This window comes from Athene cunicularia, assembly GCF_003259725.1.
Source record: "Athene cunicularia isolate RWA chromosome 1 unlocalized genomic scaffold, athCun1 chr1_part1, whole genome shotgun sequence".
Classification (NCBI taxonomy): domain Eukaryota; kingdom Metazoa; phylum Chordata; class Aves; order Strigiformes; family Strigidae; genus Athene; species Athene cunicularia.
This window is the reverse complement of record NW_020799091.1, coordinates 65,735,883-65,762,836: the sequence shown is the minus strand read 5'-3', so window position 1 is coordinate 65,762,836 and position 26,954 is coordinate 65,735,883. Positions and strand designations below refer to the sequence as shown.

At 39.4% G+C, this 26,954-nt stretch overlaps 1 protein-coding gene across 2 annotated transcripts in view; it reads left to right on the top strand.

Annotated features, from left to right (window-relative positions):
• The window catches only part of LOC113481298 (pinopsin-like), a 95,356-nt gene that overhangs the window by 40,909 nt on the left and 27,493 nt on the right, over positions 1–26,954 (top strand). Inside the window, exon 3 of one of the 2 annotated variants that reach the window (XM_026850827.1) lies at positions 21,540–21,773. The exons of the other annotated variant lie outside the window; for it this stretch is intronic. Coding sequence (XP_026706628.1) covers positions 21,540–21,773 — 234 coding nt within the window. The remainder of the gene's footprint in view (positions 1–21,539; positions 21,774–26,954) is intronic. 2 annotated transcript variants of the gene reach the window in all.

The window sequence follows — 26,954 nt, the reverse complement described above, 5'->3', positions numbered from 1 at the left end:
TCAGTCTTTCCAGAAGAATGGTGGAATTTTATAAGACTACATCATCCTTTTCTCTCTGAGGTGATACAGTTCACACTGGACAGGATTCATACTGGCTCTGACTACATCCATCCCTACTTACTCATTGCACTCTGAAGGATTCTTCTGTCACAAAACTCAGAAATGAAAGTGTTGCTCAAAAGTGAGCTGAATTTGTATTATCCATCTTTAACAAATACTGACTTTAAGGGGCCTGGGCTTATTAGTGAATCATTACTAGAGTAGTTATATCTTGGTACTAACTCTCCTGAATATGTGTTGGACCCCTTGAAATTGGAGTTAGAAGGAAATCTAGAGAATTTAATTTTCTAGATTTTGCTTTTCCTGGATGTGATTGTCAAAATCAGCATATCTGGAGCCAAATTAGGTTGTAAAGGATTATTATACTAGTGCCAGCCTCTTCCTCAGAAGATAAAGGACATACTTTGCAATTAAGAATAGTATTAATTTGCAGATTGAGAGAGTGAAACAAGTATCTGAACCCTTGCCGTGTTCAGGGATGCAGAATCTCCATCCTCAGTGTGTGACATCCCCAGGAGCTCTGTTACAGCCTCCTTTAGCAGATGTGAAACCAAACAGTTATTATAGTAAATATCCATGGAGATCATCATCTGGGAAATGAGTGCAGTTGATTAGGAAAGCAAGGGATGATGGCCAACAATGACTGTCTGAAGCAGGAGACCTGGGAACAAGAGGAGCAAGTAACTTTGGCAGTAGTGTCACACATCAAAGGTGAGGTGGGCAACACCAGCTGTGGTACTGCCGGAGGAGAGGTACAGAGTTTGCAAGGCCTATGGGGGCAGTAGTAGAAAGTACTAGGAAAGGGATTGAGAGGAACAGCCCCAATGTTGTTATATCATTGTTTATGCTTGAATATTGCAAGGAATTCTGGTTATCTCTTTGAAAAGGATATAGGAGAAACAGAAAAGGAGCAAAAAAGGGATAACAAGTGCAATCAGAGCTACAGAAGTAGCTTTGAAGGAGACATTAAACAGTGAGAGAAACATCATTAGAAACCAGCGTTCAAACATTATCATCTTTCAATTCTGGTGTTGCATTTCAGAGTAGTTCCACGTTTTGACTGTCTGTCCTTCATTCTGGTGCTTGTGACATAGCTGTACACATAAAGAGGAATTGCTAGGAAATACAAGAAAAAAAGGTTGTTCATTAAGCTAAAATAGCTACTATGAAAATCTTGAGGATTTTAGGAGTTGTGGTATGCTGATAGTCATCCTAGAAAGGCTGTGTGTGAAATTCTGCCATACAAGTAAATAAAGGCATTGCCACGTACATAGATTTTTGGTGACAGCATTCACTGGTCTTGCTCACTTTCCATGTTAAATCATAGCAATGAACCAGTGTTTATAATTAGCTGTATTTGTGATTCTAAACATAATCACTTTTGTTTTGCTGAAGCTGTCTCCAGTTTCTGAAAAGTAACCAGTAAAGGAAAACAAAGCTCAGGAAGGTCTGTTTCTTTAAAATGGGTTTTCTATGTTATCTTTGTTGGTTTAGTTTTCTTATTGTTCACATTATACTCACAGATCTTATTTACTTTAACAATCTTATTTCCAGATTTATAAGAATTCAACTCCAGAAAGGATTCTTAGATTATCTAGTCTTCCAACCTGTAGCCAAGATGTTTCTCTGAGTTTCACATTCAAACTAATACGTGTTTGACAAAGCCTAAGTCCATCATCCAGAAATGCATCTGTCCTTGATGTAAGGAGATTAAGTAAATTTTTACAACTTTCCTGGAAAGCCTGGCTCAGAGGTTAATCAATCCAGTTGATAAAAAGGACAAACTTTATTTTGATTTTTATTTTTCTTTCTCACTTCAGTTTTATGGCATTGGATAACAAGTACTGTATGAAATTCTTTAGTCTTGGCATTTTCTATGGCCAACTGAAAAATTACAACACTGTGAAGTAGTGATGTGATTCCAGATGAAATATAATAGAAAACAGTGTTTATTTAGTCAACTTAGTATTTATTTTATAATTGGTTCTTTGTAACCAAGGCTATTTATTAAAATATTTAAGAAAAAATATTTGTCTGCAAAGGATTTAATTCATTGACCCTTTCATCTCAGCAGAGAAAATTCATTCCAAGATTAATTTAGACATCTGATTAGGAAAGTGGCAGCATTTCCTTTATCTTTAAAGTAAAACTTGTGATTAATTTTTCAGACATTTAAAAAAAAAAAAAAATCAAGAAACAAAAAAGATAAAGACTCATACTGTTACACTGATTCTTTTTCAGTATGCGTTTTGTAGAGAAAAAGATAACAGGCATAACTGCTGTTGAGAAACTGATCTCTGAGCTGGCCAGTCACTTAATCACTGAGAATAACTAGTTGGGACCAAAAAGAAATTTTTTTTTTTTTTTTTTTTTTGAAAGAGAAGCTTAGGAAGAGACATTCAACTTCTTCAAGATGAAATTCCAGACTCTATGATCCAAGCTGGAAAGCAGTCTGGTACAAATACAGTCCCACTGAATTCCTTGTGTATATAGATGTTTCAGAAGCAGGGCATCAGCTCTGAATTTCCATGTATACCTCTATAGGTGAGCAAGAGCTGACTATGTCACAGTGAGTCCTTCCTTCCCCTTCCCCACCCCATTTTCCCTTTCTCTTCCATCCTCTTCTATGCTTTTCCCATCTTCTCTTCCCTGTTCATGTTACTGACAGTCAACAGAAAGCTTGCTGATAACAATTGTTTTCATCTAAATTAATGCACACATTAAGCATAGCTACCTGATCATGTTTGATGACTGAATCATTCTAATGGCACTATATCTTTAACCCCTAGTTTAGATTATTCTTGGATTGATCCTGAACAAAACTTGCAGCAGCATGATCTGATACCTTCTTAGATATAGTCAGTGGTCTCACCAGCAGAAGACCAATTTGTTATCTGCTAAACTGCCACTTCACTCTTACAGGATTCTAACCACAATGCAGAAATATTAAAATATGCTAAAGAGCAGCCATCATCTAGTTTTAGTTCATTGAAGTCTGCTACTGCACCTTTATGTCTGTCCCCTCGGGGTGTGTGAGAATGCATGGCAAATAGCTCAAATGAACCATTACAGTGTGGTAACAATTTTTCTGCTTGGATACAAAATTTAGAATCTGTATTGATTATTTTCAGTTGCCATCAGTACTGTGTTATTCTTCTTGTTCCTCCGTAACCCACAAATTTGTGTTACCTGCAGAAATAATTTATAAAAGTGCTACCTTTTGTATGGCAGCAGTGTAACAACAATATAGTAATGCACTTGCTATATTCCTCCCCCTCCCCCCCCCAACTAGACACAAATCTGAGGGAAAACCAATATTATTTAGAACTAAAGTTCCAATAACAGCTAACTTATATCCTCTTATCTTCTCAGAAGTTACTTTAGTCTTTTTCTTACTGAAATTGTTTATTTGCCAAAATAATGCTAATTTACAAACTCAGAGCACTTGGAGCTGTCAAGATTCAGAAGAATGAATAGTAGCAGAGCTCATACAGTGTGATGGGCTGTTGGTATTTTTCACTGTTCCCTTCCAAAGTGAATATGCCTATCAGAAACGAGTTATCTCCTATGTTTTACTTTACATATGATTACAGTTCACAGATAAAACTGGAATGGAGTTTGCCAACTAAACAATTTCTGCAACGTTGCACATTTTACTTTTAACATATAATGTATTTCTCTTCCCTGACAACACCATAATTCAGCATCAATGTACCTTACGACTGTGCTTCAGATCTGTCTGTATCGTGCTCTTTCTGCAGAGAAATGACAAGGATTTATCTAAGTGTGGTGAAGTTAACACAGCTCATCACTTTTACAAATGCTTGGCGCTTTCCTAGAAATGCCACTAGGTCTCTAGCTGGGCTATTAGTGCTATAAAACTGCCACTTCTTCCCTAAGTGATGCTGGTGTGTCTGTAGAAATCACTGACCTGCCTCAAAGCGAAGTGAGCGTTGTTTCAGTGAAGAGCAGTGGCAGCCTGCTGCAAAGTCAGGTGTAAATATTCTGTAGGTACCCCTTCTTGGATGAATGCTTTGTGCTATGGACAATTTTAATGATTACCTGGCATTGATAGGCTTAGTAGATGTCTAATCTCATGTTCAAGTTAGTTACACAAAAATATCTGAGAGGACAAAAAAAAAATCTTTCAAAAGTCTTGTTTTGTCTGTCCTCTTCATGATGTGCCCTCAAGACAAAATAATTTTGGCTGTTGCCCTCAGAGGAGAATTCATTTATTTCCTTGATGTCAATAGCATATATGTACAAAATGTCATTCTAAAAACTAAGTATGTATAGATGGTGAAGTGAATTATGAAGTCAGCAGTGTCTCTTCAGCATGAAGCAACATATGTAACATCTGTTATTCTGGAATACAATTAGATCATGGAAGGGGATTAGTCTTAAAGATCCAGAAAAATCTTAGACAACAATAGCTGAAGTGTTTATAATTTCTAGTTTATTTTTTTTGTATAAACATAGTAAGGCAAAATCTACAATAAGATCATTGTTCTCTGTGCTGAATTCTGTATGCAGTTCCTCTGGTGGTCCCCCTGGAGCATAGGGGTGCCTCACCAGTGGTCCTTCACCTTGGTATTCCACTCCTGACAGTCACTATGAAAGATGCTCTCTAGAAAGTGTGCGCAAACCTGGTCCATTTCTGCAGCCCATTCCCCTCTTGTTCCCCAATGTCTACTAACATATTTAATTGCTCTAATATTTCTTACATTTTTGCTCCAATTTGATCTAGGTCCTCTAATATATCTGCTACAGATAATTCACGGGATCTTCCTAACATCTTCGACAGTAAAGACTGATGGAAGAAATTAATGACACTTCTGTCGTAGAGCCTTCTCAGCTCTGAGTACATCTTTTATACCTTGATCATCACATAATCTCACCAGTTTTCTATCTGGCTTCTTGTTTTTCTCACATTCAGAGAACTTTTTAATGTTTAGGCTGTTCACATCATTTTTAAAAGAGAGCTGGAGATGATATCCACTCATGACAAGAAAAAGCAATCTTAACAGTTATGGAAAATAAGGATTTATAAGAGAAGATCATCTTTCCTATCCAGCAATCTGAGCATTTAATGCAGACATGTCAGCCAAGGAGGTTTGTTTCCCAAATATCTGTTACTTGCACCAGTTCAAGTACCTCCTTTCCATAGATACCCCATTAAGCCATGGTTGAGTCACACCAAACAGCAGGTAGAGGTGGTTTTTTGCCTTTTTAAAACTACTTTGTAGAGCTCTTTTTCTCACTACTCTAAAAAAGGCTTCGGTCCCTTTGCAGTTGAATGTTCTGGGTCAGAACTGCCAACATGGGATGGTCTAAAGTTGGACGAAACTGTACTTGTTTTCAATCTGACAGGTAACCTGGTCTAGTGGATAGAAGGGAAAATGTAGTTGTGATAAAACTCAGGTTCTTGATACATGGCATGCTCTTAGTAACTAGGGAAATACAGTCTTAAAAGAGTCCCTGTAAAGTGCCCGCTTCATGGAAATCTGTCAAGTGCTTTCAGCATTTTTATTACCAATTTCGATGATGGAGTGGAAATGTATGTCTAAAACTGTCAGTGAACATCAGGATTGGTCAAGGCAAGTGCAGAGATTTGCTTAGATGGGAGAAACCACACAGGATGGGTAAACCAGGTTGGGAATCGATTTCGTCTCAAGGATCTAATTTTAAAAGTGAATCGCAAAAAATATGTTAGTCTGGGAACACAATAACTTTGCAAACAGAATACATCTCATGGTGGGACAGGTGAGCAGAGGTGTGGATCACCCAGCTTCAGGTGTGCTCTGTTCTGTGTGCTGGTTTTGTTAAACCAAGATACATAAATATTGAGAACAGACATGTGAATAGTTTTCAAATGTTGAAACACTTCTGGTTGAGGAATATTTGTCCTGCATTTAGTACATACTGGGAAAGCGGGGGGTGATGGGCACTGCCAAATCTCTTAAGAATCCTTCCAGTCCTCTGGCTGTATGATTTTAAATGCATTAAAATTCATGCATTCCAAATATTTATTTGCAAACATTGTAAAACAAATTCATCAAGGTAATAAGAAATTTACAGTGCTAGAGTAGTTTATGGCAATATGAAAATTAAATGGTAGAAAAGCAGAGAAATTCAGTCTTTTGCCTCCACCAGCTTCAGATAGATACACAATACATATATTTTATTGTGTATCTGACAAAATAAAATAAACTTTCAGGATGCCAGATTTGTGAATATGTAACAAGAAGTATAACCAAAAATTTTGCAGAAAAAGCTGACTCTGTCACGTTTGGCATTTGTTTTCAGTTAGAGAATACTTTATGACATGTTTATTATACTTTGTGATGCATATTTCAGTGTTTCTGTTGCACTAGAAAACATGTATTACCTTTTATTTTCAAATAATATATTCAACTTTAGAAGACAGATAAAAGACAAAATTTGGCTTAATCTGGAGTTGAAAAATCATGTCCACTGGTAAAAATATAATTCAGAGACATTTTACTAAAAAAACCCCATACATACATATGTTTTGTCATACTCCTGTGCTCTATTTTGTAATGATGTTTCCAACCCTGCAGGGCTCCACTTTAGGTCATGATTTGGTGTAAAACTGAAACAAAGAAAGAAAGGGCATTTATATCCCACCTCACCCATATGTATCTATACCTTAAAACTTTTTATGCATCGTTTCCATAGACTTCATCAGAGAGGATATGTGGAGTAGAAATTGAATGTCAGCAAGCTCATCCTTTTAAGTTATAAGCATTTGGAAAACCTGACCCATGCAGGAAGAAGACAGCTTAGTTTTGTCTTGGTCTTGTTCATAATTCTAAGAAATAGAGTTTAAAATCTGGCTTCCCATCTTTTCTGTATTTTGTAGGAGCCATAGTCTGTTTTTACCCATGTCGTATTGTATATCACAAGCCTATGTTAAGAACATATAAATACTGGATCTCACATGTCTCCAAGTTAGCTTGGCATGGACAGACTCCAGTCACTGCTTTTAGATTTGGTACTCCAGGACTTGTATTTCTGCTCCCTTTCTTTCCATGTTATAATGCTTCCCTCCTGCTGCCTTAAGCTCTGACACCTTCAAAATCCTTCCTATCATTTACACCTGTTTATCTGGTGGCCTGTTTTTGCAGACAGCATGTCTTAAAAATCCTGTAAAAGCTGTTGAAGCTTAGGGATCTCTGCAAACAGTGAAGCTTGCCTTTCTGAAGGCTAGATGGTCACCAGTGTTACAGGCTTGGACAAGTCACTCCCACCTATCATTTCCTACAACTTGTTTTCATGTGAAGCGATGGCTGACTGCCTTCAGTGAACAGGATCCTCCCCTCTTAGGCAAGATTCCTGACAGTGTGTGTTTATACAGACTGAGAGGTTTAACAGGCCCACTACTTCCCCTTTTTGGTGGTCCCAGATGTGAAGAAGAATGCTGCTTCATGGAGGTCATCCTCCAGGTAGTGTTAGACGGATAGTCAGAGTAGATGTTCCCGAACTGAAGCCATGCCGGTCCTCCTACAAGAGTGCAAACACCATTAGGAAGAGCAGAGTTACAAAGGCAGTCTGTAGCGCCAGACTAGGGAACCTTGTGTGAAGGAATCACTATAAGAGGCCACATAATATGCACTAGATAATGGAAGTTACTGCCTCCCTGTCTAATCATATATTCTTTGTTCACTTTTTCCTTGATCTGTTTCTCAGGTTTTTTTTCTATCTTCCCCTTGTAACAGCAAATCTTTGGTCTAGTATTACGAATATCCCAATTCAAGTATGAGTTTTTTATTCTGTGGGGACAGACATTAAACTTTTAACTACGAATTGATTGGTTTGTTGGGGGGTTTTGGGTTTTTTTTCTTGTGGGTTTTTTTTTTTTCCTTGGGTTTGTTTGGTTTTTTTTTTTAATAATTGTGTTTATGTAGATCTAAAAATCAGTCAGAGTACCTCATACTCATACTCTAGTTATTTAGACTAGCCACTGAAGATACAGCTTCTGAACTCACAAGGCAAGAAGAATTAGTAGTTTATTGAACAGGTTTTTTTCGTAAAGTAGACTTGTTTTACTTTTATTGGAGCTTCTTCATGAATCATAAATCAAGAACTGAAAGTTACTTTTCCATATTTGTTATACCTGTACCATCTTCATTAATAGCAAACAGATTTGAGGCCATCTCTGTACGTGCAAATCTGTCATTCCTATAGATATTTGCAATATAGCATCAGCTGGTGCAATTTGACCAGACACAGGGAAATATTTGTAATATGTACTGCATAACCTTAACTCTTAAAAATCAAGTGACTCCTCATCATGCTCTCCATGTGCCTGCAGCTTAGGTATATGCCTGACAGGCAGTGGGACCATTTTGTATTCGTGTGCACACTGTGTACCCATCTAACGGGTAAGAGTTTTGGGGAGAGGATTATAGAGTATTTAGTATGGGCTTCAGTCTTGTTTAGTCCTGGATTATTTTGTGTTTAATCACAAGCACAAGCTGCTATGAAGTCGAAGACTGCCTTATAGGGTAATGTATTGAACTCATAAAATTGTAACAGTTTGGTTCTGTTTATCTTACCTTTTTAGTGATCTAAAGCAAATATGAAACTTTATGACAGTTTAAGTTTCCTAACTGGAAGTCTTAAAACAATTCATAATTTATAGAGGACTGCCTGTAACACACAAGATACAGAAAAGGTATTTATCTTCATTTTCATGAGCTAAGATAGATGTTTATAAACACCCAGGCTGGGTGCAACTCACTATTTCCCCTTGATCACCCTCCCTGGCACATCAGAGTAAAGGCTAGAGAGTCCTAACTTCTTCAGGTACAACACAATCCTGGTTACCCAATCTCCCGAGGAAAGCAAAATGTGTACATTCGAGCTTCAGTTTTATTGCTTAAATTTAGTTCATCTAACATAGCAGTTTACATGAACTTCTCCCTCCTACTTGTCATTCTGTGTTGAAAAAAGGATGATGTGATGTAGAGTGAGATTGAAATTCAGGAGGGCATCAAGGTTCCTGCTGAGTGGAGAGGGATTGAAAACTTCCAGACTTTGCAGGGTTGGGTTTGGTTTGGTTTTGATTGAATACACCTGTGCCATGATAAGTGTATAATAATTTGAAGGAAAGGGTCTGTCATGACTATGAAGGAGAATGTTTTCAGGCCAGTTTCAGCATAATTGCTATCTTTTTAAACATGCCAATGAGATGAGAGCTTTGAAACCACTTTGGGTTTATGTTCTGTGTAGAGTCTACAGAATTTGACAGGCAGATCCGTGCACATACATTAGGCTTATTTAAATCTAAATAGTTACATGTCAGAGGCATACCTGCATGTCTTTAACGATGCCTTGCTTTATCTCATATGTCAGTAGAAATTTTCAGGGGAGTGGGAGGGCATCCCTCACTAAAGTGTGGGAAAACTTGACTTCTTCCCAAGAAAAGGGGTAATTGTGGTTAGGTGCTGAAAGACTGCTGATGCCTGAGAGATTTTAGCATCTAATTTCACTGCAAGGAGAGCAGCTACCGATCCAAAGGAAAGCAAAGCTTAAGCTCTCACCCACATGTGCTAGCCTGGTGAAATGCAGTGTTAAATGCTAGTGAGAGCTTTATACATGCATGCAAAAATGGATCTAGGGGAATACCCAAGCTCCATTTTTAGGGAAAACATTATCCTGACACTTTTTTTTTTTTTTTTTTTTAAATTCATACCCCAGCTTCAGAGAAAGTATTGGCATTTATAGTGTAGAAAATGTTAATCTAGTTCAAGAGGTGAAGAGGGCAGTGAGTCATACTTGCATCATAACTTTCTTCTCCAACCTTGGATAACTTCTGTGTAAGACTTCACACAATTATGGACGTATGTATGGGTGTGTGTGTGTATATTATATAATGTATAGTGTTTGTGTATAACTCATGTATAGTATATGTATACATATACATAGTATATACAGTATGTGGTGAGTATATATTTTTTACATATATACAAATATATATAATCAAACATATACTGCTTTTTTCAGTGAGAAGGGAGAGGTCATAAACCAAAATGTAGATGCACCTAACGGATGGGGAGAAGGTTTTAATGTTTGAATTGCAGCTGAATACGTCTTCCAATCTCCACTGACATTTACTCTGACTCTTGTATTTATTGTCCTTGCCAATTACAACACACAGGCTGTTATTTCCTGCTTTAGCTATATCAGTTATGGTCTTTCAAAGCATTACAGTGTTACGGTCTTTCAAAGCATTATTTTTTGTAACCTTTGATTGAAAACACTTTTCCTTTAGATTCAGGCCAATGTGTAATCCAATTCCTATTTAGATGGTAGCATTTTATTACTTAACATCAAGTAGTATTCTTGAAACCTGGAAAGAAATTTTACACCTGTCAATTCATCTTTTTTTGAAGAATTCAACCATATCAGCGATTTTGCAGATATACGTTCTGTGTGGTGCTGTCTCTGGAAGAAAGTACACGGAAACTGAGAAAGAATTAATGTCTGATATTTTCCCCTTCCGCTCCAGTAATTCTTCAATGCAAGATACACTGAAGTCAGCTTTAAAACCCAGAAATATGTTTTCATTTTTCCTTTACCTTAACTTCAGCTGGGTTGTTAGGTCTGTCATAGTCATCGCAAAAGTTATTAAAAAACCACCTAAAACCAGACGGTGGTTATTGGAAAAGTAAATCTGTTAAAGATATAATTTCTTGGCAAGCTTTTCAAAAAGAGAATCTTAAACTAAATTACTGGCTTGATTTTCTGAAAGTGATCTCAGCGCCTTTGACCTTTATAATAACAAGTTGTGTTGCTAATATTACATGTTATCTTTACAAAACTAACTGCATTTCTATTATGTTATTGGAGAGTATCCTTCAGACCTTCAGTTTTTCCCTCCCCAAGGTGGAATTCCTCAGTTTTGCCCTCACAGATGAACCCAGGATTACACATCATGAGTATGAGTCCTGACTTGGTTCAGCAACTACTGAATCTTCTTCAGAAGTCTGTGTTGTATTTGTTGATAAAATATCCCTTCTATCACCTAACTCTGGTTTAATTCAGCCATGCAACAAAAACTACTGTTTTGTGAAATATCTACTCCATCTTGTTACAATAAAAGCAGCCTACACTCTTGCTGATATGTCTTACCATGAAAGTTCTCTAACCAGAGGATAGATAAATCTGGACACCAAGAAGCTTAGTTCCCCAGAGCCTGTCCAGTGTCAGTCTTTTGCCAAGTCTCCAATTTTCCTCCTGTCCCCTGAAAAACACATATTTTTCTCTTTTTTAATACTTGTTTTGACAATGTTATAATTTTCTAGACATACACTGGTGTAAAGTCCCAAGTTTACAGAGTACTATGCTATGGGAATAGGAGCAGCTGCCTCAGTGTCCCTTTCCTGATCTTTTCTTGGTGAGGTTCAGTTGGCATAACCTTAGCCACCAAAAGATTAGGCCAAATTAGTCTTCTAGGCTTCTTCTGCAGCCAGAAAGACGACAGTGGGTCTGCTCAGGCCTTGTAGTTCTTGTTGTCAGGTTCCTGATGGTGGCAGTCTGGATGCTCAGCATCAGGTCAGAAAGGATTCTGGCTTTTAGCCATCAGAGTATGTACCAAAACCACCTTCTTCCCCCAAAAAAGGTGCAGATAGACCTAAATCCAGGTAACTCCAACACTACCTATGGTCTTGGACTGACTTTCAGCTACTTTGAATGAAAGGACCAGAAAAAACAACTGGTATTTTCTATCAGAGAGGAGCCATCAACTTTCAGTTCTTCCAGAGCTCTAAACTTTTAATGTTAACCCCCACATAGAGGTCACTGCACCTTTCACAACCCCTAGAACCAGAGCCAGCTCTGACTCAATGCTTTTTCTGGCCAAAATAGGTGTCTTCCTTGATCAGGGAGGACTCATCCCCTTTGCAGCACATGCTGGAAGCAGAGTAGTGAAGCTCTGAGGTTTCTTTATCATCCATAGCATATAATTACTTTACGCTAATTCAGGCCGACAAGTTTTTCCTGAGCCTATTGACAGGGATGTCAGTTGATGTGAGGCAAGGACAGTTATAACATGCTCACTAGAACTGGACTTAGACAAGCAATCAAATACAAGCAAGTAATATATTTTGTGATTGCTAACAGTTTGGAAAATTAGGTCTGATGTCTTCAAGGGAAGGGCTTACTATCTATTACAGTCTCTCAAACTATCTAGGAAATTTGTAAAATAGGGTGAGACATGTTAGACACACAAAATTCCACCAACCTTAATATTTTATAGCAGACAGTTTCTTTTGATCATCTTTTTGATAGAAAATTAAGTAGAGTTTAATAACTTTGGACATAACATTTGATGCTTCTTGCATCTCCAGGTTTTTTCAACTAACTATATCCTCCAGTCAGCAAACACGCTTCACTGCCCTTTCAGTTTCCATTTTCCACATATCTTATTTTCTACACATCTTTGATTTGTTTCAGACAGGTAAGTGCCATAGAAGTGTCACTGCCAATATCAGAGGTAGAAGTTCTGTGCAGTCTCACAATTACTGAAGGACATACATACAAATAACATTTTTGAGAAGTGCATATCATCATATAAAATATATCTGCTTAAATGAGATGCCAAGGCTCATGGCTCTTCAGTGTTATGGTGATTCTATTTTCACCTCGCAAAAAATTTTTTGTTTGTTTATTTGGCATAGGTTTTAACATTTTGGAATTGTTACTGTCATAACTTTGGACCATTCAATGAGTCAGTCCCTTTTCAGGAACCAATTGTTTGGTGTGGGGTCCTTACAGTGTGCCGAGGCAAACCACTTCTCCTGGCCATACAGCCACAGCAGCCACTTGTGTCTGTCTGTCTCAGCTGCTGCAGGGGTATGCACACTGTGCCTGTACTCCAGGTTGGTGAGATGCCAGGCAGCTGCGGACCTCCCATGTCTGTGCTAGGCTGGTGCTGAGCCCAGGGCACAGGCTGACTCACAGGCAGGCTGAGCTTGTTACTTATGGCCAAGTGCTTTGCGTACTTACCTCTTGAGCTGGAATTCACCTTTGTTGTGCCAACTCAGTGCATGGGAAGCCCACGCTCATGTTTTTGCAGCCATTGTCCTTGCTAGATATGTCTGTAGTTCTAGAGAAAAAAGAGATAGCCCCCACTTGGGGAAGATATGAGTATCTAATGTACTTCTCTTTCTAAAATCAAACTGTTAATACAAACCAAATGATAGATGTGTGTAATACACCTTTTCTCATGCACACTGATCCTAGAAAATCCACAAAGAAGGTCAGGATAAAACATGAGTTGTGTATGATGGAAGTGACACCATGAGCTGCTGGTTTAGTGCATGGGAATGTGTTTACTCTGTAAGTCAAATTGATGCTAAAATCCCTTTAGCTAGTGAAAGAATTCCGGCAACTAAGAGGATTATAATGTTCCTTAAGTCCACAACAGAGCTTCACTGATATTAGCAGCAATAGCAGTTATGCTTCAAGGGCAGTGTACAAAGCCATAAGTTTTGTATTTAAAGCACAGATTCACTTCACCTTGAGGCATTAAGATGACTATTCCCATTTCAGTAACAAAAATTCCCAGTAAAGCCAGATTTCAGCTGGTAAAATATCATTCCTATGGACTTTAATTCCTAAACTTAATAGGGACTTTAAAATAATTAATTATAAAGCCCCATGTATGATTTTGTGGCTTCCTCCTTCTATATTTGTTGCTATTATGTGTCCCCAACTGAGTGAAGTGCTCATGTGCATACTTAAATCTCAGTTCAGTCAGTGAACATAGAAGTGTGAATGCTTTGTAGAGTCAGGGCCCATTGGATTCTAAAATAACCCGAAGCAGATATTTCTGTTTAAACCCTGTTTCCACAGAGACTATACATGTCTTCAGTGTTTACTCTTATTTTGAACTTAACCACATAAATGCTGATAAAGAAGGCATTTAACTTTAAGCTAGTGAGCCCTCTTTCCCCATGATTGTCTATCTTAAACAACAAACAAAGTATTTCATCTATCTTTGTGTTAATTCATAAAGTATCAGTTCTGGGGTAGCCCCCACTGAAGAGCTCTGATTTAGAGCTACTGATTCCTATAGCTTTTTAGAGCTTTTCATGCTTTGGAGTGTTTTTTCTTGGCTTTTTTCCTTGTTTTTGCTTGAGGATAGAATCCATACAGATGGGAGAGGAGAAAGCTGATCATAACTCACATTTGCATCACTGCTTAGTTTGAGACACTCCTGGATTTGGTAGAGGGTTATTTGTACCAATAAATGGAGAACTTTTTTTTTTTTTTTTTTTTTTTTGTCTGTCTTACTTGACTGCTTCCTGAAGGAAGAAGAAAGATCTTTTTCCAGCCTTTTCCTCTACTGCAGCATTGTTTAAAAAAGTCTAGCTCCCTTCTGTTCATTTCAAGAAGCTGTAGTAGACTAAATGTTCAAAGATTGGCAGACTTGCCTCAGATCATTATGAATATTTCATTTGTCTCTGGTTTTGGTAGTACTGTTGAATATTTGATCATGTCAAAACAAGCACTTATAACTGACACTTAAAGAGGTTGGCAACAAACACTGCTGTTCATAAATAGCCTTCTCTTTACTGTGCAGTTCTGAAGTAGTGAAGAAAACATGGTTATTTGAGTGTAAAATGTACAAAGACAGATCCAGGAATAATGCATCAGCCATGATAAAAAAAAGCACTTTACACCCTGTTTCTATATTGCTTGTTTAGAGTGGGCTAGGTAAAGAACGATTATAGCATCTGCTATTTAGATGCACAGAGAATAACAATTGACGTTATTTTCTATCTTAATAAATAGTTGGAGAAAAATAAACTGACTTGAAGGACAAAATGCATTAAAAGGCATTTTTAAGATGCTGATTTTTAAGATGCTATGACGTACATTTTCCCCTACTTGAACTGGCTTGTTGACATAACTCTGAGGGATATGATGTAGTTGAGAACCATCAATGTTAGGTTCATGGTTGGACTAGATGATCTACAAGGTCTTCTCCAACCTTGATGATTCTGTGATTCTGTGGCTCTGGATGCTGGATTCTTACTGTATAGTCTCTCCATCTAGTGGTTAGATGGATGGGATGTCATACATTCTTCATAACCCTTCAAAATGCTCACAGCTGAAAATGACTGGGAGCTGTTAAAATATGATGGAAATGGTTTATGAGAGAAAGCACATAGCTACATTAAGTAAGGAGGAGAGACTAGGGTAAATGCAAAGAAGAAATCACAGAGGAATTCAGTGAAAACAGTCAGGTTAGATCTTCATTACTGAAGCTTCCCTTTCTTAATGGCTAACTTTAGCACAACTCCCTTGCCTTATATATATAAAAAGAAAACAGGGGTGACCTGGACATGTGCCTCTGGCACTATGGGCCTTGCAATTGCCTGCAAGATTCAGCAACACAGCCTCTCTGTAATACCATCCCTCAGGTCTTTTCTGGTGCCTGTGCCACCTTCTGAACAGGTGAAGTGCCACCAGTACTTCCTTGGTCACACAACTCATGGCCAGCTAAATCCAGAGGGAGCAGAGTGGGGGCTGCACTTGGTCAAACTTTTGGCCCTGGAGCACAGGAGGAGTCAATGTATCCCTCTGGGCAGGGCACTGCTCTGGGCTCTTCTCCCATATGGAGCCATGTGGTGGCTAAGAAAAATACTAAAAGCAGTAAATCCCTCACCAGAGGTAGGGAGCTGCTGCCCTCTTCTGTCTGGGATGGAAAGCTCCACCATTTAGCTGGAAAAAACGGCCATGGGCTCAGCTGTGGTTGCCATCTGGATGCTCCCTACAGCAAGAGGCTGTCTGGAGCAGTTGACTTGGCCAGCAGTGAGGTCTGGGCTGACCTCCATGCCTAAATTGGGTAATCAGAACCTGTTACTCTAAAATCGTTTCATATCCTTATTATTATTCATTCCCATACCTTTGTACAATAGCGTTCATGTGTTTGGAAGGTGATGGCTGGCTTTCTGCAAGGAAATGGACAGACCCGCTCTCTTCTCTTTAAGGAAAGGACAGACCTGTTCTGGTTGGAGGAAGCCATGCTTCCTCTAGGTTGTGGCTTTTCCCCAGGTCCTTGTTGTGACAGGCCCATGTGTTTGCCTGCACCCAGTCTGAGGCTGTTCTCTGAGGTTCCTGACAGAGTACCTGCCATGGCAGGTATTTGAGGTCCTTTTCTTGGACCTCCACCCTCACAAGCTCCACAGTTACAGCAAAAGCTGTTTGCATCCCTTTTTACTAACCCCCTCATTTTCCATAAGCTCCCCTTCTCATTGGTTTATGACTCCTCCAGACTTTGACCAGTGCTGCTGAAATTTTCATGCTCTACCCAGAGCTCCCCAGTTTCTTCTTTTCCAATGTATGAAATAGCACTGCAGCCCATCACTTGGCCAGCAGTGGATTTGCTATGTCTTGTCAGCTGGGAGGGGACGCAGCTTTTGAGGTCAGTGAAGCAACGTGTCACTCAGGCCCCTTTTGAGGATATTTCTACTGCTGCCATCCTCCTCACTGAATACCACCATGGCATCTCCCATGCTCTGTGGCCTCTCACATCTAACGTACCTTCTCATCACACTGCTGTAGTCATCCAGCTAGTGGTGTCTTTGTTATGGAGGCTCTCAGATAAACAACCAACTACCAAAAATTAAAAATGTATTATCAACACAATTAACTAGCCCTCCGCAAGTTACAGGTTCGAATGTCTGTGAGAGGAGAACAGAACAACTTCGTAGGGTTTAATGACAACCCGAAATGCAGAACAAAGCATAACCCCTGACGGTTTAATGACAACCCAGAAGGCTCTGTCACTCACCTGACAAGTGAGGGCTCTCACCCTCGAGGACCTGCTCAGGGCAGCGTCCCAACCCAAGGAACCTTGAGGAGTTTCCTTGGGCAGCGTCCTGACCCAAGGGGAGAGTCCTCAACTGCAGCTGCTGCTCCAGGGGACGAGCTCCAAATGGCTCCCAGGGGACTCCATTGATCCCCAGGCCCAGTCTGACCTGCAGTCAATAGCGGGTCCCATTGGCTGAAGGCCCCAACTACTGTGAAGCCCCGAGAGCAAAGGCAATCGGGAGCTGCTACACTTCAGCAGCCAAGAAGCCCTGTTTTCTTTGGGCGGGTGCACCTGCCTCAGTCTTTCATGTCAGGCTGAGTGGAAAAAGGAGTATTGGGTATGTACATGAGATGCGGCTCGGCTACAGGGCAAATCCAGATGAGAGCTAAATGTGCCAGTTTTACGCTCAGTGCCTGAGATTAGACAAGCTTGCCTGTCACTGCCTCTGGCCGAGTTCTGAAAAACTAAAACACTTCTGCTACTTCCCAGGACAAAAGTAGGGGAGACACACGATTTTCTCATTAAAAAAGCTTAAACACTGCCCTCCTCCTCCCCTCTTCTTTCAGTATAGTGTTTTCCCTACATTTAGACTACCAAATTTGGCAGGAGATGATCTTTGTCCCAGAGAAAACAGCTGAGTTTACAGCAAAGACATGTGTATAATAAATACCTTTTAATGCCAATGGGCCAGTATTTGTTGTGCCATTTTAAAGATGTGTTTTAGATCTTCTATGTATTTTAAACATAGAAAGATAACACCTTCTCAAGGTAGGCTGCAAAGCTGCAATGGCAATGAAATAAAGACTGTGTAGATAAATATAGGACATGGTTTCAAAAACAAAACTCTGGGGGCAATTCCTAGAGAGTAGTCTAACACTTCTTGAAGTCCTCTGACATTTCTTGCATTGTTAACATATCCCAGAACGTATCATGGTAATACCACAACCACCTTGAGATCTGCTGCTCGTCTTCACCACTATCAAAGCAACCAAGTTTGTGCCCAAGTGGCTTGGTGAGACAGAAGGAGCATAGCAAGCAAGATCATACAGTTTAGCTACCTCCCAAGGCATGGTGGCACAAAGCTAAGGGAAAGACAGTCACACAACAGACCGGCAGCATACTCAGGGGCATCAAGTAATATGACTCTTCTCACACCCCTCCAGTTGTGTAAGCACAACTCCAGCACCTCACATATTCTGCAATTTACTGGTGGCCAGAATGCCAAGAAACAGTGAGATTACCGACACCGAGGAAGCAGATGAGCTACTTAAGTATAAAACATGGTTAACAGCTACAGCAACTCTGGACATCAAATAAAAATTGAGAGAAGCATCAAGTACATTTGAGCTTCGTTTCAAGGGATGCCTAGAGGTCATTTGTCCTTTGGGTTCATCTTACTATCTTTGTCTCCTCTGAAAAGCTAGGACCTCCAGGTCACCTGGGGTTTAGAACCACTAACAAAGGACATACTTTATGATCCTTCCTCACTTCTGGTCCATTGCTTGCCTTTGTTACTGCAATTCCATACTTTCAATCTCCTCTCTGCATCAGTGAGAGTAGAAAGGTATTTCTGGGGGAAAAAAAAAAAAAAAAAAAGAAAAAAAAAAGAGTAGTTTCAAAAAACCTTAAAGTTCTAATATGTTTGTTCCCAGGATCCAACAGGTTTGTCAGATGACAAATGTGTTTAAACTCAATTATAGAAGACTGCAGTGGAAGGTCACCCTTAACAGATACTGGGGACACATTAAGACTATTTCAGGAACAGCTGTGTAAAGAACTCAGTGTCAAAGACCTCTGTCCCCCTAATAAGTTTCAAAACCTCAGTCAAATTTACAAGGAAGATATTGAGACCAACAGGCAGGCAGATTTACTTACATTGACACAGACACAGTGGCAGAGCAGGCTTCCCTTCCTAAGGAAACAAGCTAAAGATGTGAAAATAACATACATACCAAAATCACACCCATAGTCACTTCACTTTTACACATCTTTCCTTCCCTTACTTCTGATCTTTATTTTATCTGTGCAGAGGGTAAACTCTTGCAAACTCTTCAGGACAGATATTATCTAGACACAGAGGGAAAATGGGCTGACTGATGCCTCTGCCTTGAAGATCTTTAGCTGTGGATGCCATGGCTTTGTGTTCCTGGTTAATATTAAACTTGTAACACAGCTGCAGCTAACATGAGATTCTGGATTCTTCAGCCAGAGAAAATTCCCATTAGTCATGAAAAATTTAGTTCAAATAAGCAATACAAGATTGGACCATTATTAAACCTTTTTTCAAGCTAAAGTAATTACGAGATAAATAAATTGTGTTATTGAAAAAAAAAAAAAGTCCCCAGTGTTTTCAGAAAGGATGGATTTTATTTTGTAATTGCCTTTTTGCAGAAAATCATTAAAAGACTAAACAGGAAAAATACTTGTTATTTTTGGCAAACTAAGTTTGCATGTGTTTTATTTACTTTGAACAGGAACATTTTTACTGAAACACCAGATAGAACCAGCCATTCTAGAAAGCTGGAAACATAATTAACTAAAAACAAACAGCGTCAACCATATTATTTTGCCTTCCATATGTACTTACACAGTTACTATATATGTTTTTAACTCACAGTCCGATACATAAACACATATGTTATGCAAAAGCACCCACAACACAAACAGGTATGTAAAGCTCTATTTCCACTGCATTAGCATGTGTAAGTTGTGCACCAGACAACAGATGACGTTTGACTCGGGTGACTAGTGGCTTCCACCTTTCACCTTTATAATACGTTCTATTCCTTTACAGAGTTGTGAACATCAGTGATCTCCTGCATCAGCTTAAAACTTTTTTTTTTTTTTTTTTTGTTAAGTAAAGTTTGGATGCATTGCTTTCCAGGGAGCTGCCTTTTTGCTTATTTGTGTTTCTAGCTTTACAGGGGCTTAGTTCCCTTGGGTGTAGTTTACACTCAAGTACTGCATTCAAGAGGCAAAAGGACCTTAAAGTGGACATAAATTACACTGGGCTGAGTACAAGACTCAGCTGATGTAGTTTAAACATTTGAATCCTTCCTGAAATCCTACTGGCACATCTGGGTTTTCTAAACACAGGCTGGGGAGGAGTTGAGGAATTAACCATAACCTTGGGAGACCAGTGTGCTGAGACTCCATCTAGAGTCTGTGGAAAAACATTGGTTCCAAAATTAGCCTCCTTGCAGAATCTGCTTTTCTTTGTTGGCTGCAAAGATGCTTATGGAGACCAGCCTTGCTATTCTGGAGTTAATCTTTCTGAATGTTTCCTCAGAACTTTTTCATAATCTCTTTAAAATGACGCTAAGCACCCAATACTGACCTGTGCCCCACCCAATCTTGTGCTGACTTCCATAAGCTTTGGATCGAACTTAATGTCCATCTCTCAGAGCTACTGCATGGAAAGCTTGCTTTTAAGTAATGCTTGTGCATAGCACTGCATGTTCATTCTGTGTAGGGAATGAAGCTTTCTCCTCACAGTTATCACCAATGCACTCAACAGTATGAACACACTGGAAAAACATTCTGTACCTGTCTACAGAAAAATGCATTCACACCAGAGCTTAAAAATAGAAATTAGCTGTTATTTTAATGTTTAACCTCCATTTTAGAGTTCTAGATTCCAAAAATTCTTGTTTCAATTCAGACCAAGTCAAAGGAGAGTACATTTGGAAGCACAGACTATAAATACTTCCACAGCAGAGTTGGATTTGCCCACAGACTATAAGCACTGGTAAACTCATGATAGCAAGATCGGTTGTTGTACCATCACTTTGAAACTAATCATTTAAATCTGCACTTCTGTTTACCCAGTTGTACTCAAAATTTCCCCAAAAATTTCCCCCAAAAAACCAATATGATAGCTAAGCTATGTCAGTATTTGGCACACTTTTTTTAAGAACACAAAAACCTGGTTTTGGTAATTATCAGGAGTGAGGCTCTTTTATCTAAATGGTAAACTACCTGGAAGAAATAGTCTGGAAAAGGTGAATCTTACCACTTAAAACTTCATGAAGTGTTGTTTGCAAAGCTTCTCTACTGTACCACATAGAGTAAGACCATTGCCACCACTGCACCAGGCCAGCTGAGAGTTTGTCTAGCCAAGCCTTGAAGATATCTAAGGACAGAGGTACTGAGCACAGTCTTAGCGTTGCTCTGCTCTTTCTACACCACTAACAGAAAATGCTTCCGTTGATTCACTTGTGGTTCATAATGCTTCTCCGTCTCAAGCAAGTCCTGTGTACTGGAATAGATTGAGTAAAATCATTGTACAATTATACAAAATGCCACACCTGAAGAGCAAGTGGAGATGACCTCCCAGCTTTTACGGACTAGATGCTAACTTTGACACCTTTCCGCTTTTGCTCCAACCTCCACTGGGACTCTGGTTTGTGCTGGCATGTAGCATGATGTCTGCAGGGCTTCCCCTAATGACTGGTGGAGACAATGAAAGTCTCCCTACTGCATTTGCTCGCTTTTGGGTTTGTGTTTGTTTTGCTTCTGGAACTAAAATGTTGATTATCATTGCTGATCCAAGACCAATATCCCAGGTTGCTAAAGTAAACAATACACCAGCTCAGCTTCTTAAATTCTATCTTTTTTCACCTTCCCCTAGGTTGGAAAAATTCACAAGAACACTGCCCGCAAAAGGGAATACCATGTACTGTTCATGGTGATCACTACAGTTATCTGTTATCTCGTGTGCTGGATTCCCTATGGAGTTATAGCATTACTTGCAACGTTTGGTAAGCCAGGTGTGGTGACTCCAGTTGCAAGCATCATACCTTCCATCCTAGCAAAAAGCAGCACTGTTTGCAATCCCATTATCTACATACTAATGAATAAGCAGGTAAGACATATATTATTTTAAAAATGTATTTTCTTCAGGATCTATCAGACTTTCTTGACCACTGTGACCACAGTCTCATAGATGTGTCTTTACGAGAAGGACATTCAAGACTTGGCCAAACAATATTACTGGAGTCATGGGGTGGAAGTCTTTGCAATCAACAATATATTGCTAGGTAGGAAGAATAGATAAACATTTGCTTACTGAAAGTGCTTGTGTTCTTTGAAGGCACACTGAGTGTTATTTTGTATGCTGCAGAGTTAGTTGCCAAAGGTATTGGCATCTATTTACAGGAAGAATGTTCAAACATTTGAGGGTTGAGGGGGTGAGGAAAGAGAGACAAGAAGAGGAAGGAAATTCATGACCTTGAAAACGATGTAAAGGAGGAGACAATTTGCAAATACCATTTTCATGACAGATTCCTGAAAACAAATGATCATTGCAATTACAGTTTTTGTGGACTTCTGCATCCTTCCTGTTAAATTCCCAGTTCAGCTACATGTAAAAATAGATAATAAATTTTGTCCCATGAGGACCAAGACCAATTCTAGCAGTTCTAAAATGCCTAGATCTATTTCAGGTCCCTTGTTCCTGTTAACAGCATTTTCAGTACACAGAAACGAACTTCCTAAAGTTTCTGTATTGGCAACTTTGACTCTAGAGTTTGGAAATGCAGATCTGGAAATTTTAAAAGTGTTTTGCAGTAAGAAATTTGGCAAATATGCATATTTTATTAAAACATCCCTTTTTTATGTGTTAGACGTTGTTCTCAATTTCCTTTCTTCATTATGTCCTTTACACTATTATAAAGCACATAAACTCCCTTTATCCTTTCTTGCTCAGTGTATGCCTGGAGACTACCCTTTGTATTTATCAACAGCAGCATTATAATATTATGGGGCCTAGACAAGGGAAAAGTTGAATGTAACAGGCAAATATATTCCAATTTTGCCTCAGCCAGAGATTGTTCTTGGTCTGGTTCATCATGTAACCTAAAATTCTTAAACAAGGATTGAATCTACTGCTGGAGTCTGAGAGAAAGATCTCATACAAGCCATGAAACCACCCTTAAACGAGAAGGAAAAAGTACTACTGCCTTCCTCAATACCAGGACTTAATTTCCAAAGTCCAGTTTGAGCTGATCTTGAAAAAGTGAGAGAGCTCCACTTGGAAAGTGCTAATGCTGAAAGAAAATAGTAACTTTTTCTCTTTCCCCTTACCTTTTACAATTGCTATGGAAACTTCTCAACAGCAGCATCTGTCTTGCTTCTTTATTCTCTGAGCACTTTGACTGAGGTCCTTGACTTCATGAGATCATCTGACTGTGCTGTGATCCCTGGAGCAATCTGTAACATAACAGTAATTGCAAGTACATTTTGGCATTGTCTTTACACATGGAGCACATCCCAAATAGCAAGAGTGTGGAAGCTAGGGAAGAGATTTGGATTATAAAACACATGAACTCAGTACAGAGCCTTGGGTGCCTCCATATGTCTTGAGAACAGAATCATGCACAATTACCTGTGCTGACAACCTGGCAATCTGTATATCCACAGATATACACACAATTAACTCTGGTTTTATATTCTCAAAGTGCTCCAAGCAGTTATTGAGAACTGTGTATTCTTCAGCATCAGGAGCTTATGAGACAGTCACGCTGCTGTGGATGTGCTGGGCAAAAAGCAAAACGCTCACTGTTGAGAAAAAGTTGATTAGCAAGAATAAAACCAGGCTGCTTGCACATCGCAGGCATGTACCAAGCCATCTAAAATCACTCTTTCCTTGCAGTAGCTGCCTCTCTCAGCTACAAAGGAAATATTTCCGAATGCTTAGTTGTTTCTCAATATGGAGTTTACTTTTGATCCAGTTTATCATCTCTTATAAGGAAAGATTGGTGTGGGATGATCTCTGTACAAGGGCAAGATCTGTTAGGACAGATTTGAGGCAATGCAGACTGTTTCTTCGCAGCAGGAACTGGAAAGGCTGTGCAACAATTTGGGGGCACCATGGCAGGGACCTGGAAACAATTTCTTAAATATCCCTCCTTAGTCTTCAGTCACATGCGAGACTTATGTATTAGATTTCTCTCTTTGAACACTGAGAATGTTTCATTTGTTTCCCACTGCCTACTGTTCCATAGCTGCCTCCATTTAACAAAAAAAAAAAAAAAAATGCAACTGGGCAAAGTCAAATCAGTCTTGGAGGATGGATCATTAGTTGCCAGCTGGAAGTCACTGTATGGGTTGGGGTTTTTTCATAGTTAGCTTTCTTATTGTTGCAGAAGTCAAGACAAAAATCACTCCTGAAAAGGAGCTCAGTCAGATTTGGGGTAAATACTTCTTACTGTAATAAAACCAAAATAATGGCTAATGCCTAGCATTAATCTGCAGCTCTCATCTACTGTGCCACTGTGTATTAGAGGTAAAAAGAATTGGTTTTATCTGACACCAAAGAATGAGATTCACTCAAAAAGGGTGAAACAGATCTCTCTGTGTGTTCCCCTTCCTTTCAGAACAGGAACAATAGTAAGACCCTCATCTGATGCCTCACCAGTGTTCATGTCACCTCAACTACCCTGTAGTTGTTCCCATCCTTTTTCTGTAAATTTAACACCTCAGGAAAAGCTGTCTTCTTCCTGGCACTCAGCTTTTCTGGGCTTCTTTCTTAGCTGAGAACTGTCCCAGGAGTCTGGTGCCTCCCAACCTAGAAATTATCTGGCCTGCATTTTTCACAGTCCCCTCTTTTGGGATGTGAGATGTTATTTACTCCTGCGTCGTATAAATACACTGAGAACACATAGCTTAATTTTTAGTTCTCTGTGCATGAGCTAACTTTTTTGCTTTGGAACATGCCCTGAAAATTGCAAAACAGCATTGGTTGACTGCAGCTGTGATGTTAGCTTCTGGCTATCATAAATCAGTGTGGAATATCATGGAATGATCAGAATCTGAGTCAGCCTTAAAACTTAACCTGCAGAGCTCCCCTTTAAATTAACTCTAAAACAGGCCCTGAGTCACTTCTGTGGTCCAGGAACCCCAGAGAAAAGTTTTATCTTTCCTATTACCTTCTGCACTGACCTGAGGCAATAAAACAATGAGGAAAATGGTGAATTTCTTTCCAGCTGCAGGGATTCCCTCAGGTGTGATGGCTTGGGGCATGCTGCTCTCCTTATTCTACTCTCCTCCAGGAGAAGAGAGATGCACCACTTAAGCTGGACTGTTACTGGAATGATAACATCACCCCAGGCAGACATTAAGCTTCCTTGACAAAGCTGTAAAGTACTGCCTGAGACCAAGTGACGTTTGGAGGGAAACTGGAGGAAACAGTAAAGAAGGAGGTTCTGGTTTCCCTGATCTCTCACTATGAACGGCTCTTTTGCCCCTTGGAAACATGGCTGTGTGTGCCTGGGGCAACCCTCTCAGAGGGGCAAACCCCCAAAAATGCATCACACAGTACCATGCCAGCTGGGCTGGCACTAGCCCCCAGTTACCAGAGCAAGCTGGGCAGCATCAGCATGCTTAGACTTTCAATGTATCAGTCCTTTATAGTTCTAGAGTTACTGTAACTATGCAGATTTTCTGTTTCATCTTCTCTAACCTCTGTCTTTTATTCCCGTCACAGCTCCCTGTCAAGTCCACATTGTCTCTTTTCAAACTTCGACCCATGCAGCCACTCCAAACAAATTTTTTAATGACAGCTTGAACTACCTTCCTTTTACCGTGGTAATGCTGACAGAAATCTGCTCTTTCAAGTGTAACATGCAAGCAGGCTTTAAGCATTCAACCAAGAGATGTGGAACTTCCCTGTAGACGTGGGCTGGTCTCACTGTACATGAGGACATACTGCACTGAGAACCAGGGATCATTAGCTGGATAACATCATGGTGTGGCAGCTTTTGAGGTTAGCCTTATCTTATGAATCAGAAGTTAATTTTTTATCGATACAGAAGTCAAGATATGAATAATTTGAGAGACTATGGTTATGGATGAGACAACAGCGAGATTGAGTGAATCTGCACTCGCTATTTCATATAATTTCAAGTTAGCACTCAGAGAAAATAGGAATTTGCTGCATTGCTACCAACGGCCAAATTTAAGTCAAGTTAAACCTGCATCACTCAAAGATACATAGACCAAATCGCTTAGAAGCAGCCGCTCAGCAGATTATAAATCACAGCCTTTGTTGCTGTGAAATAGCCTTGTTCAACTATAGCTCATGGGCTTTCAACTAATTACCTCTACACATTTAGTCATTCACATAGCTCATCTAAGGCTCCTGTACTACTGAAACTCAAGCTAGCACATCTAATAATGTTTCACATGTTACAATTGGAAAAAAAGTCCACCCAAACCTTGTGATCAGCAATGTGCTATTTCTGGTGTCAGAAAGTGCCTCTGAGCAAAAGTAAGGAAGGAGAGTGTGAGGGAAGGGATGTATTAGATGTAAGTAAAATTCCCTGATTAGCATTTTGATTTCTGCTCTCTGTCTTCTTGTGTTAAAATTATTCCACTTTTAAAAATAGAAGCCGACCCTGTCACTTTCCCCAAGGATTTGGAGAAGTGACAGGGTCGGCTTCTATTTTTAAAAGTGGAATAATTTTAACACAAGAAGACAGAGAGCAGAAATCAAAATGCTAATCAGGGAATTTTACTTACATCTAATACATCCCTTCCCTCACACTCTCCTTCCTTACTTTTGCTCAGAGGCACTTTCTGACACCAGAAATAGCACATTGCTGATCACAAGGTTTGGGTGGACTTTTTTTCCAATTGTAACATGTGAAACATTATTAGATGTGCTAGCTTGAGTTTCAGTAGTACAGGAGCCTTAGATGAGCTATGTGAATGACTAAATGTGTAGAGGTAATTAGTTGAAAGCCCATGAGCTATAGTTGAACAAGGCTATTTCACAGCAACAAAGGCTGTGATTTATAATCTGCTGAGCGGCTGCTTCTAAGCGATTTGGTCTATATATCTTTGAGTGATGCAGGTTTAACTTGACTTAAATTTGGCCGTTGGTAGCAATGCAGCAAATTCCTATTTTCTCTGAGTGCTAACTTGAAATTATATGAAATAGCGAGTGCAGATTCACTCAATCTCGCTGTTGTCTCATCCATAACCATAGTCTCTCAAATTATTCATATCTTGACTTCTGTATCGATAAAAAATTAACTTCTGATTC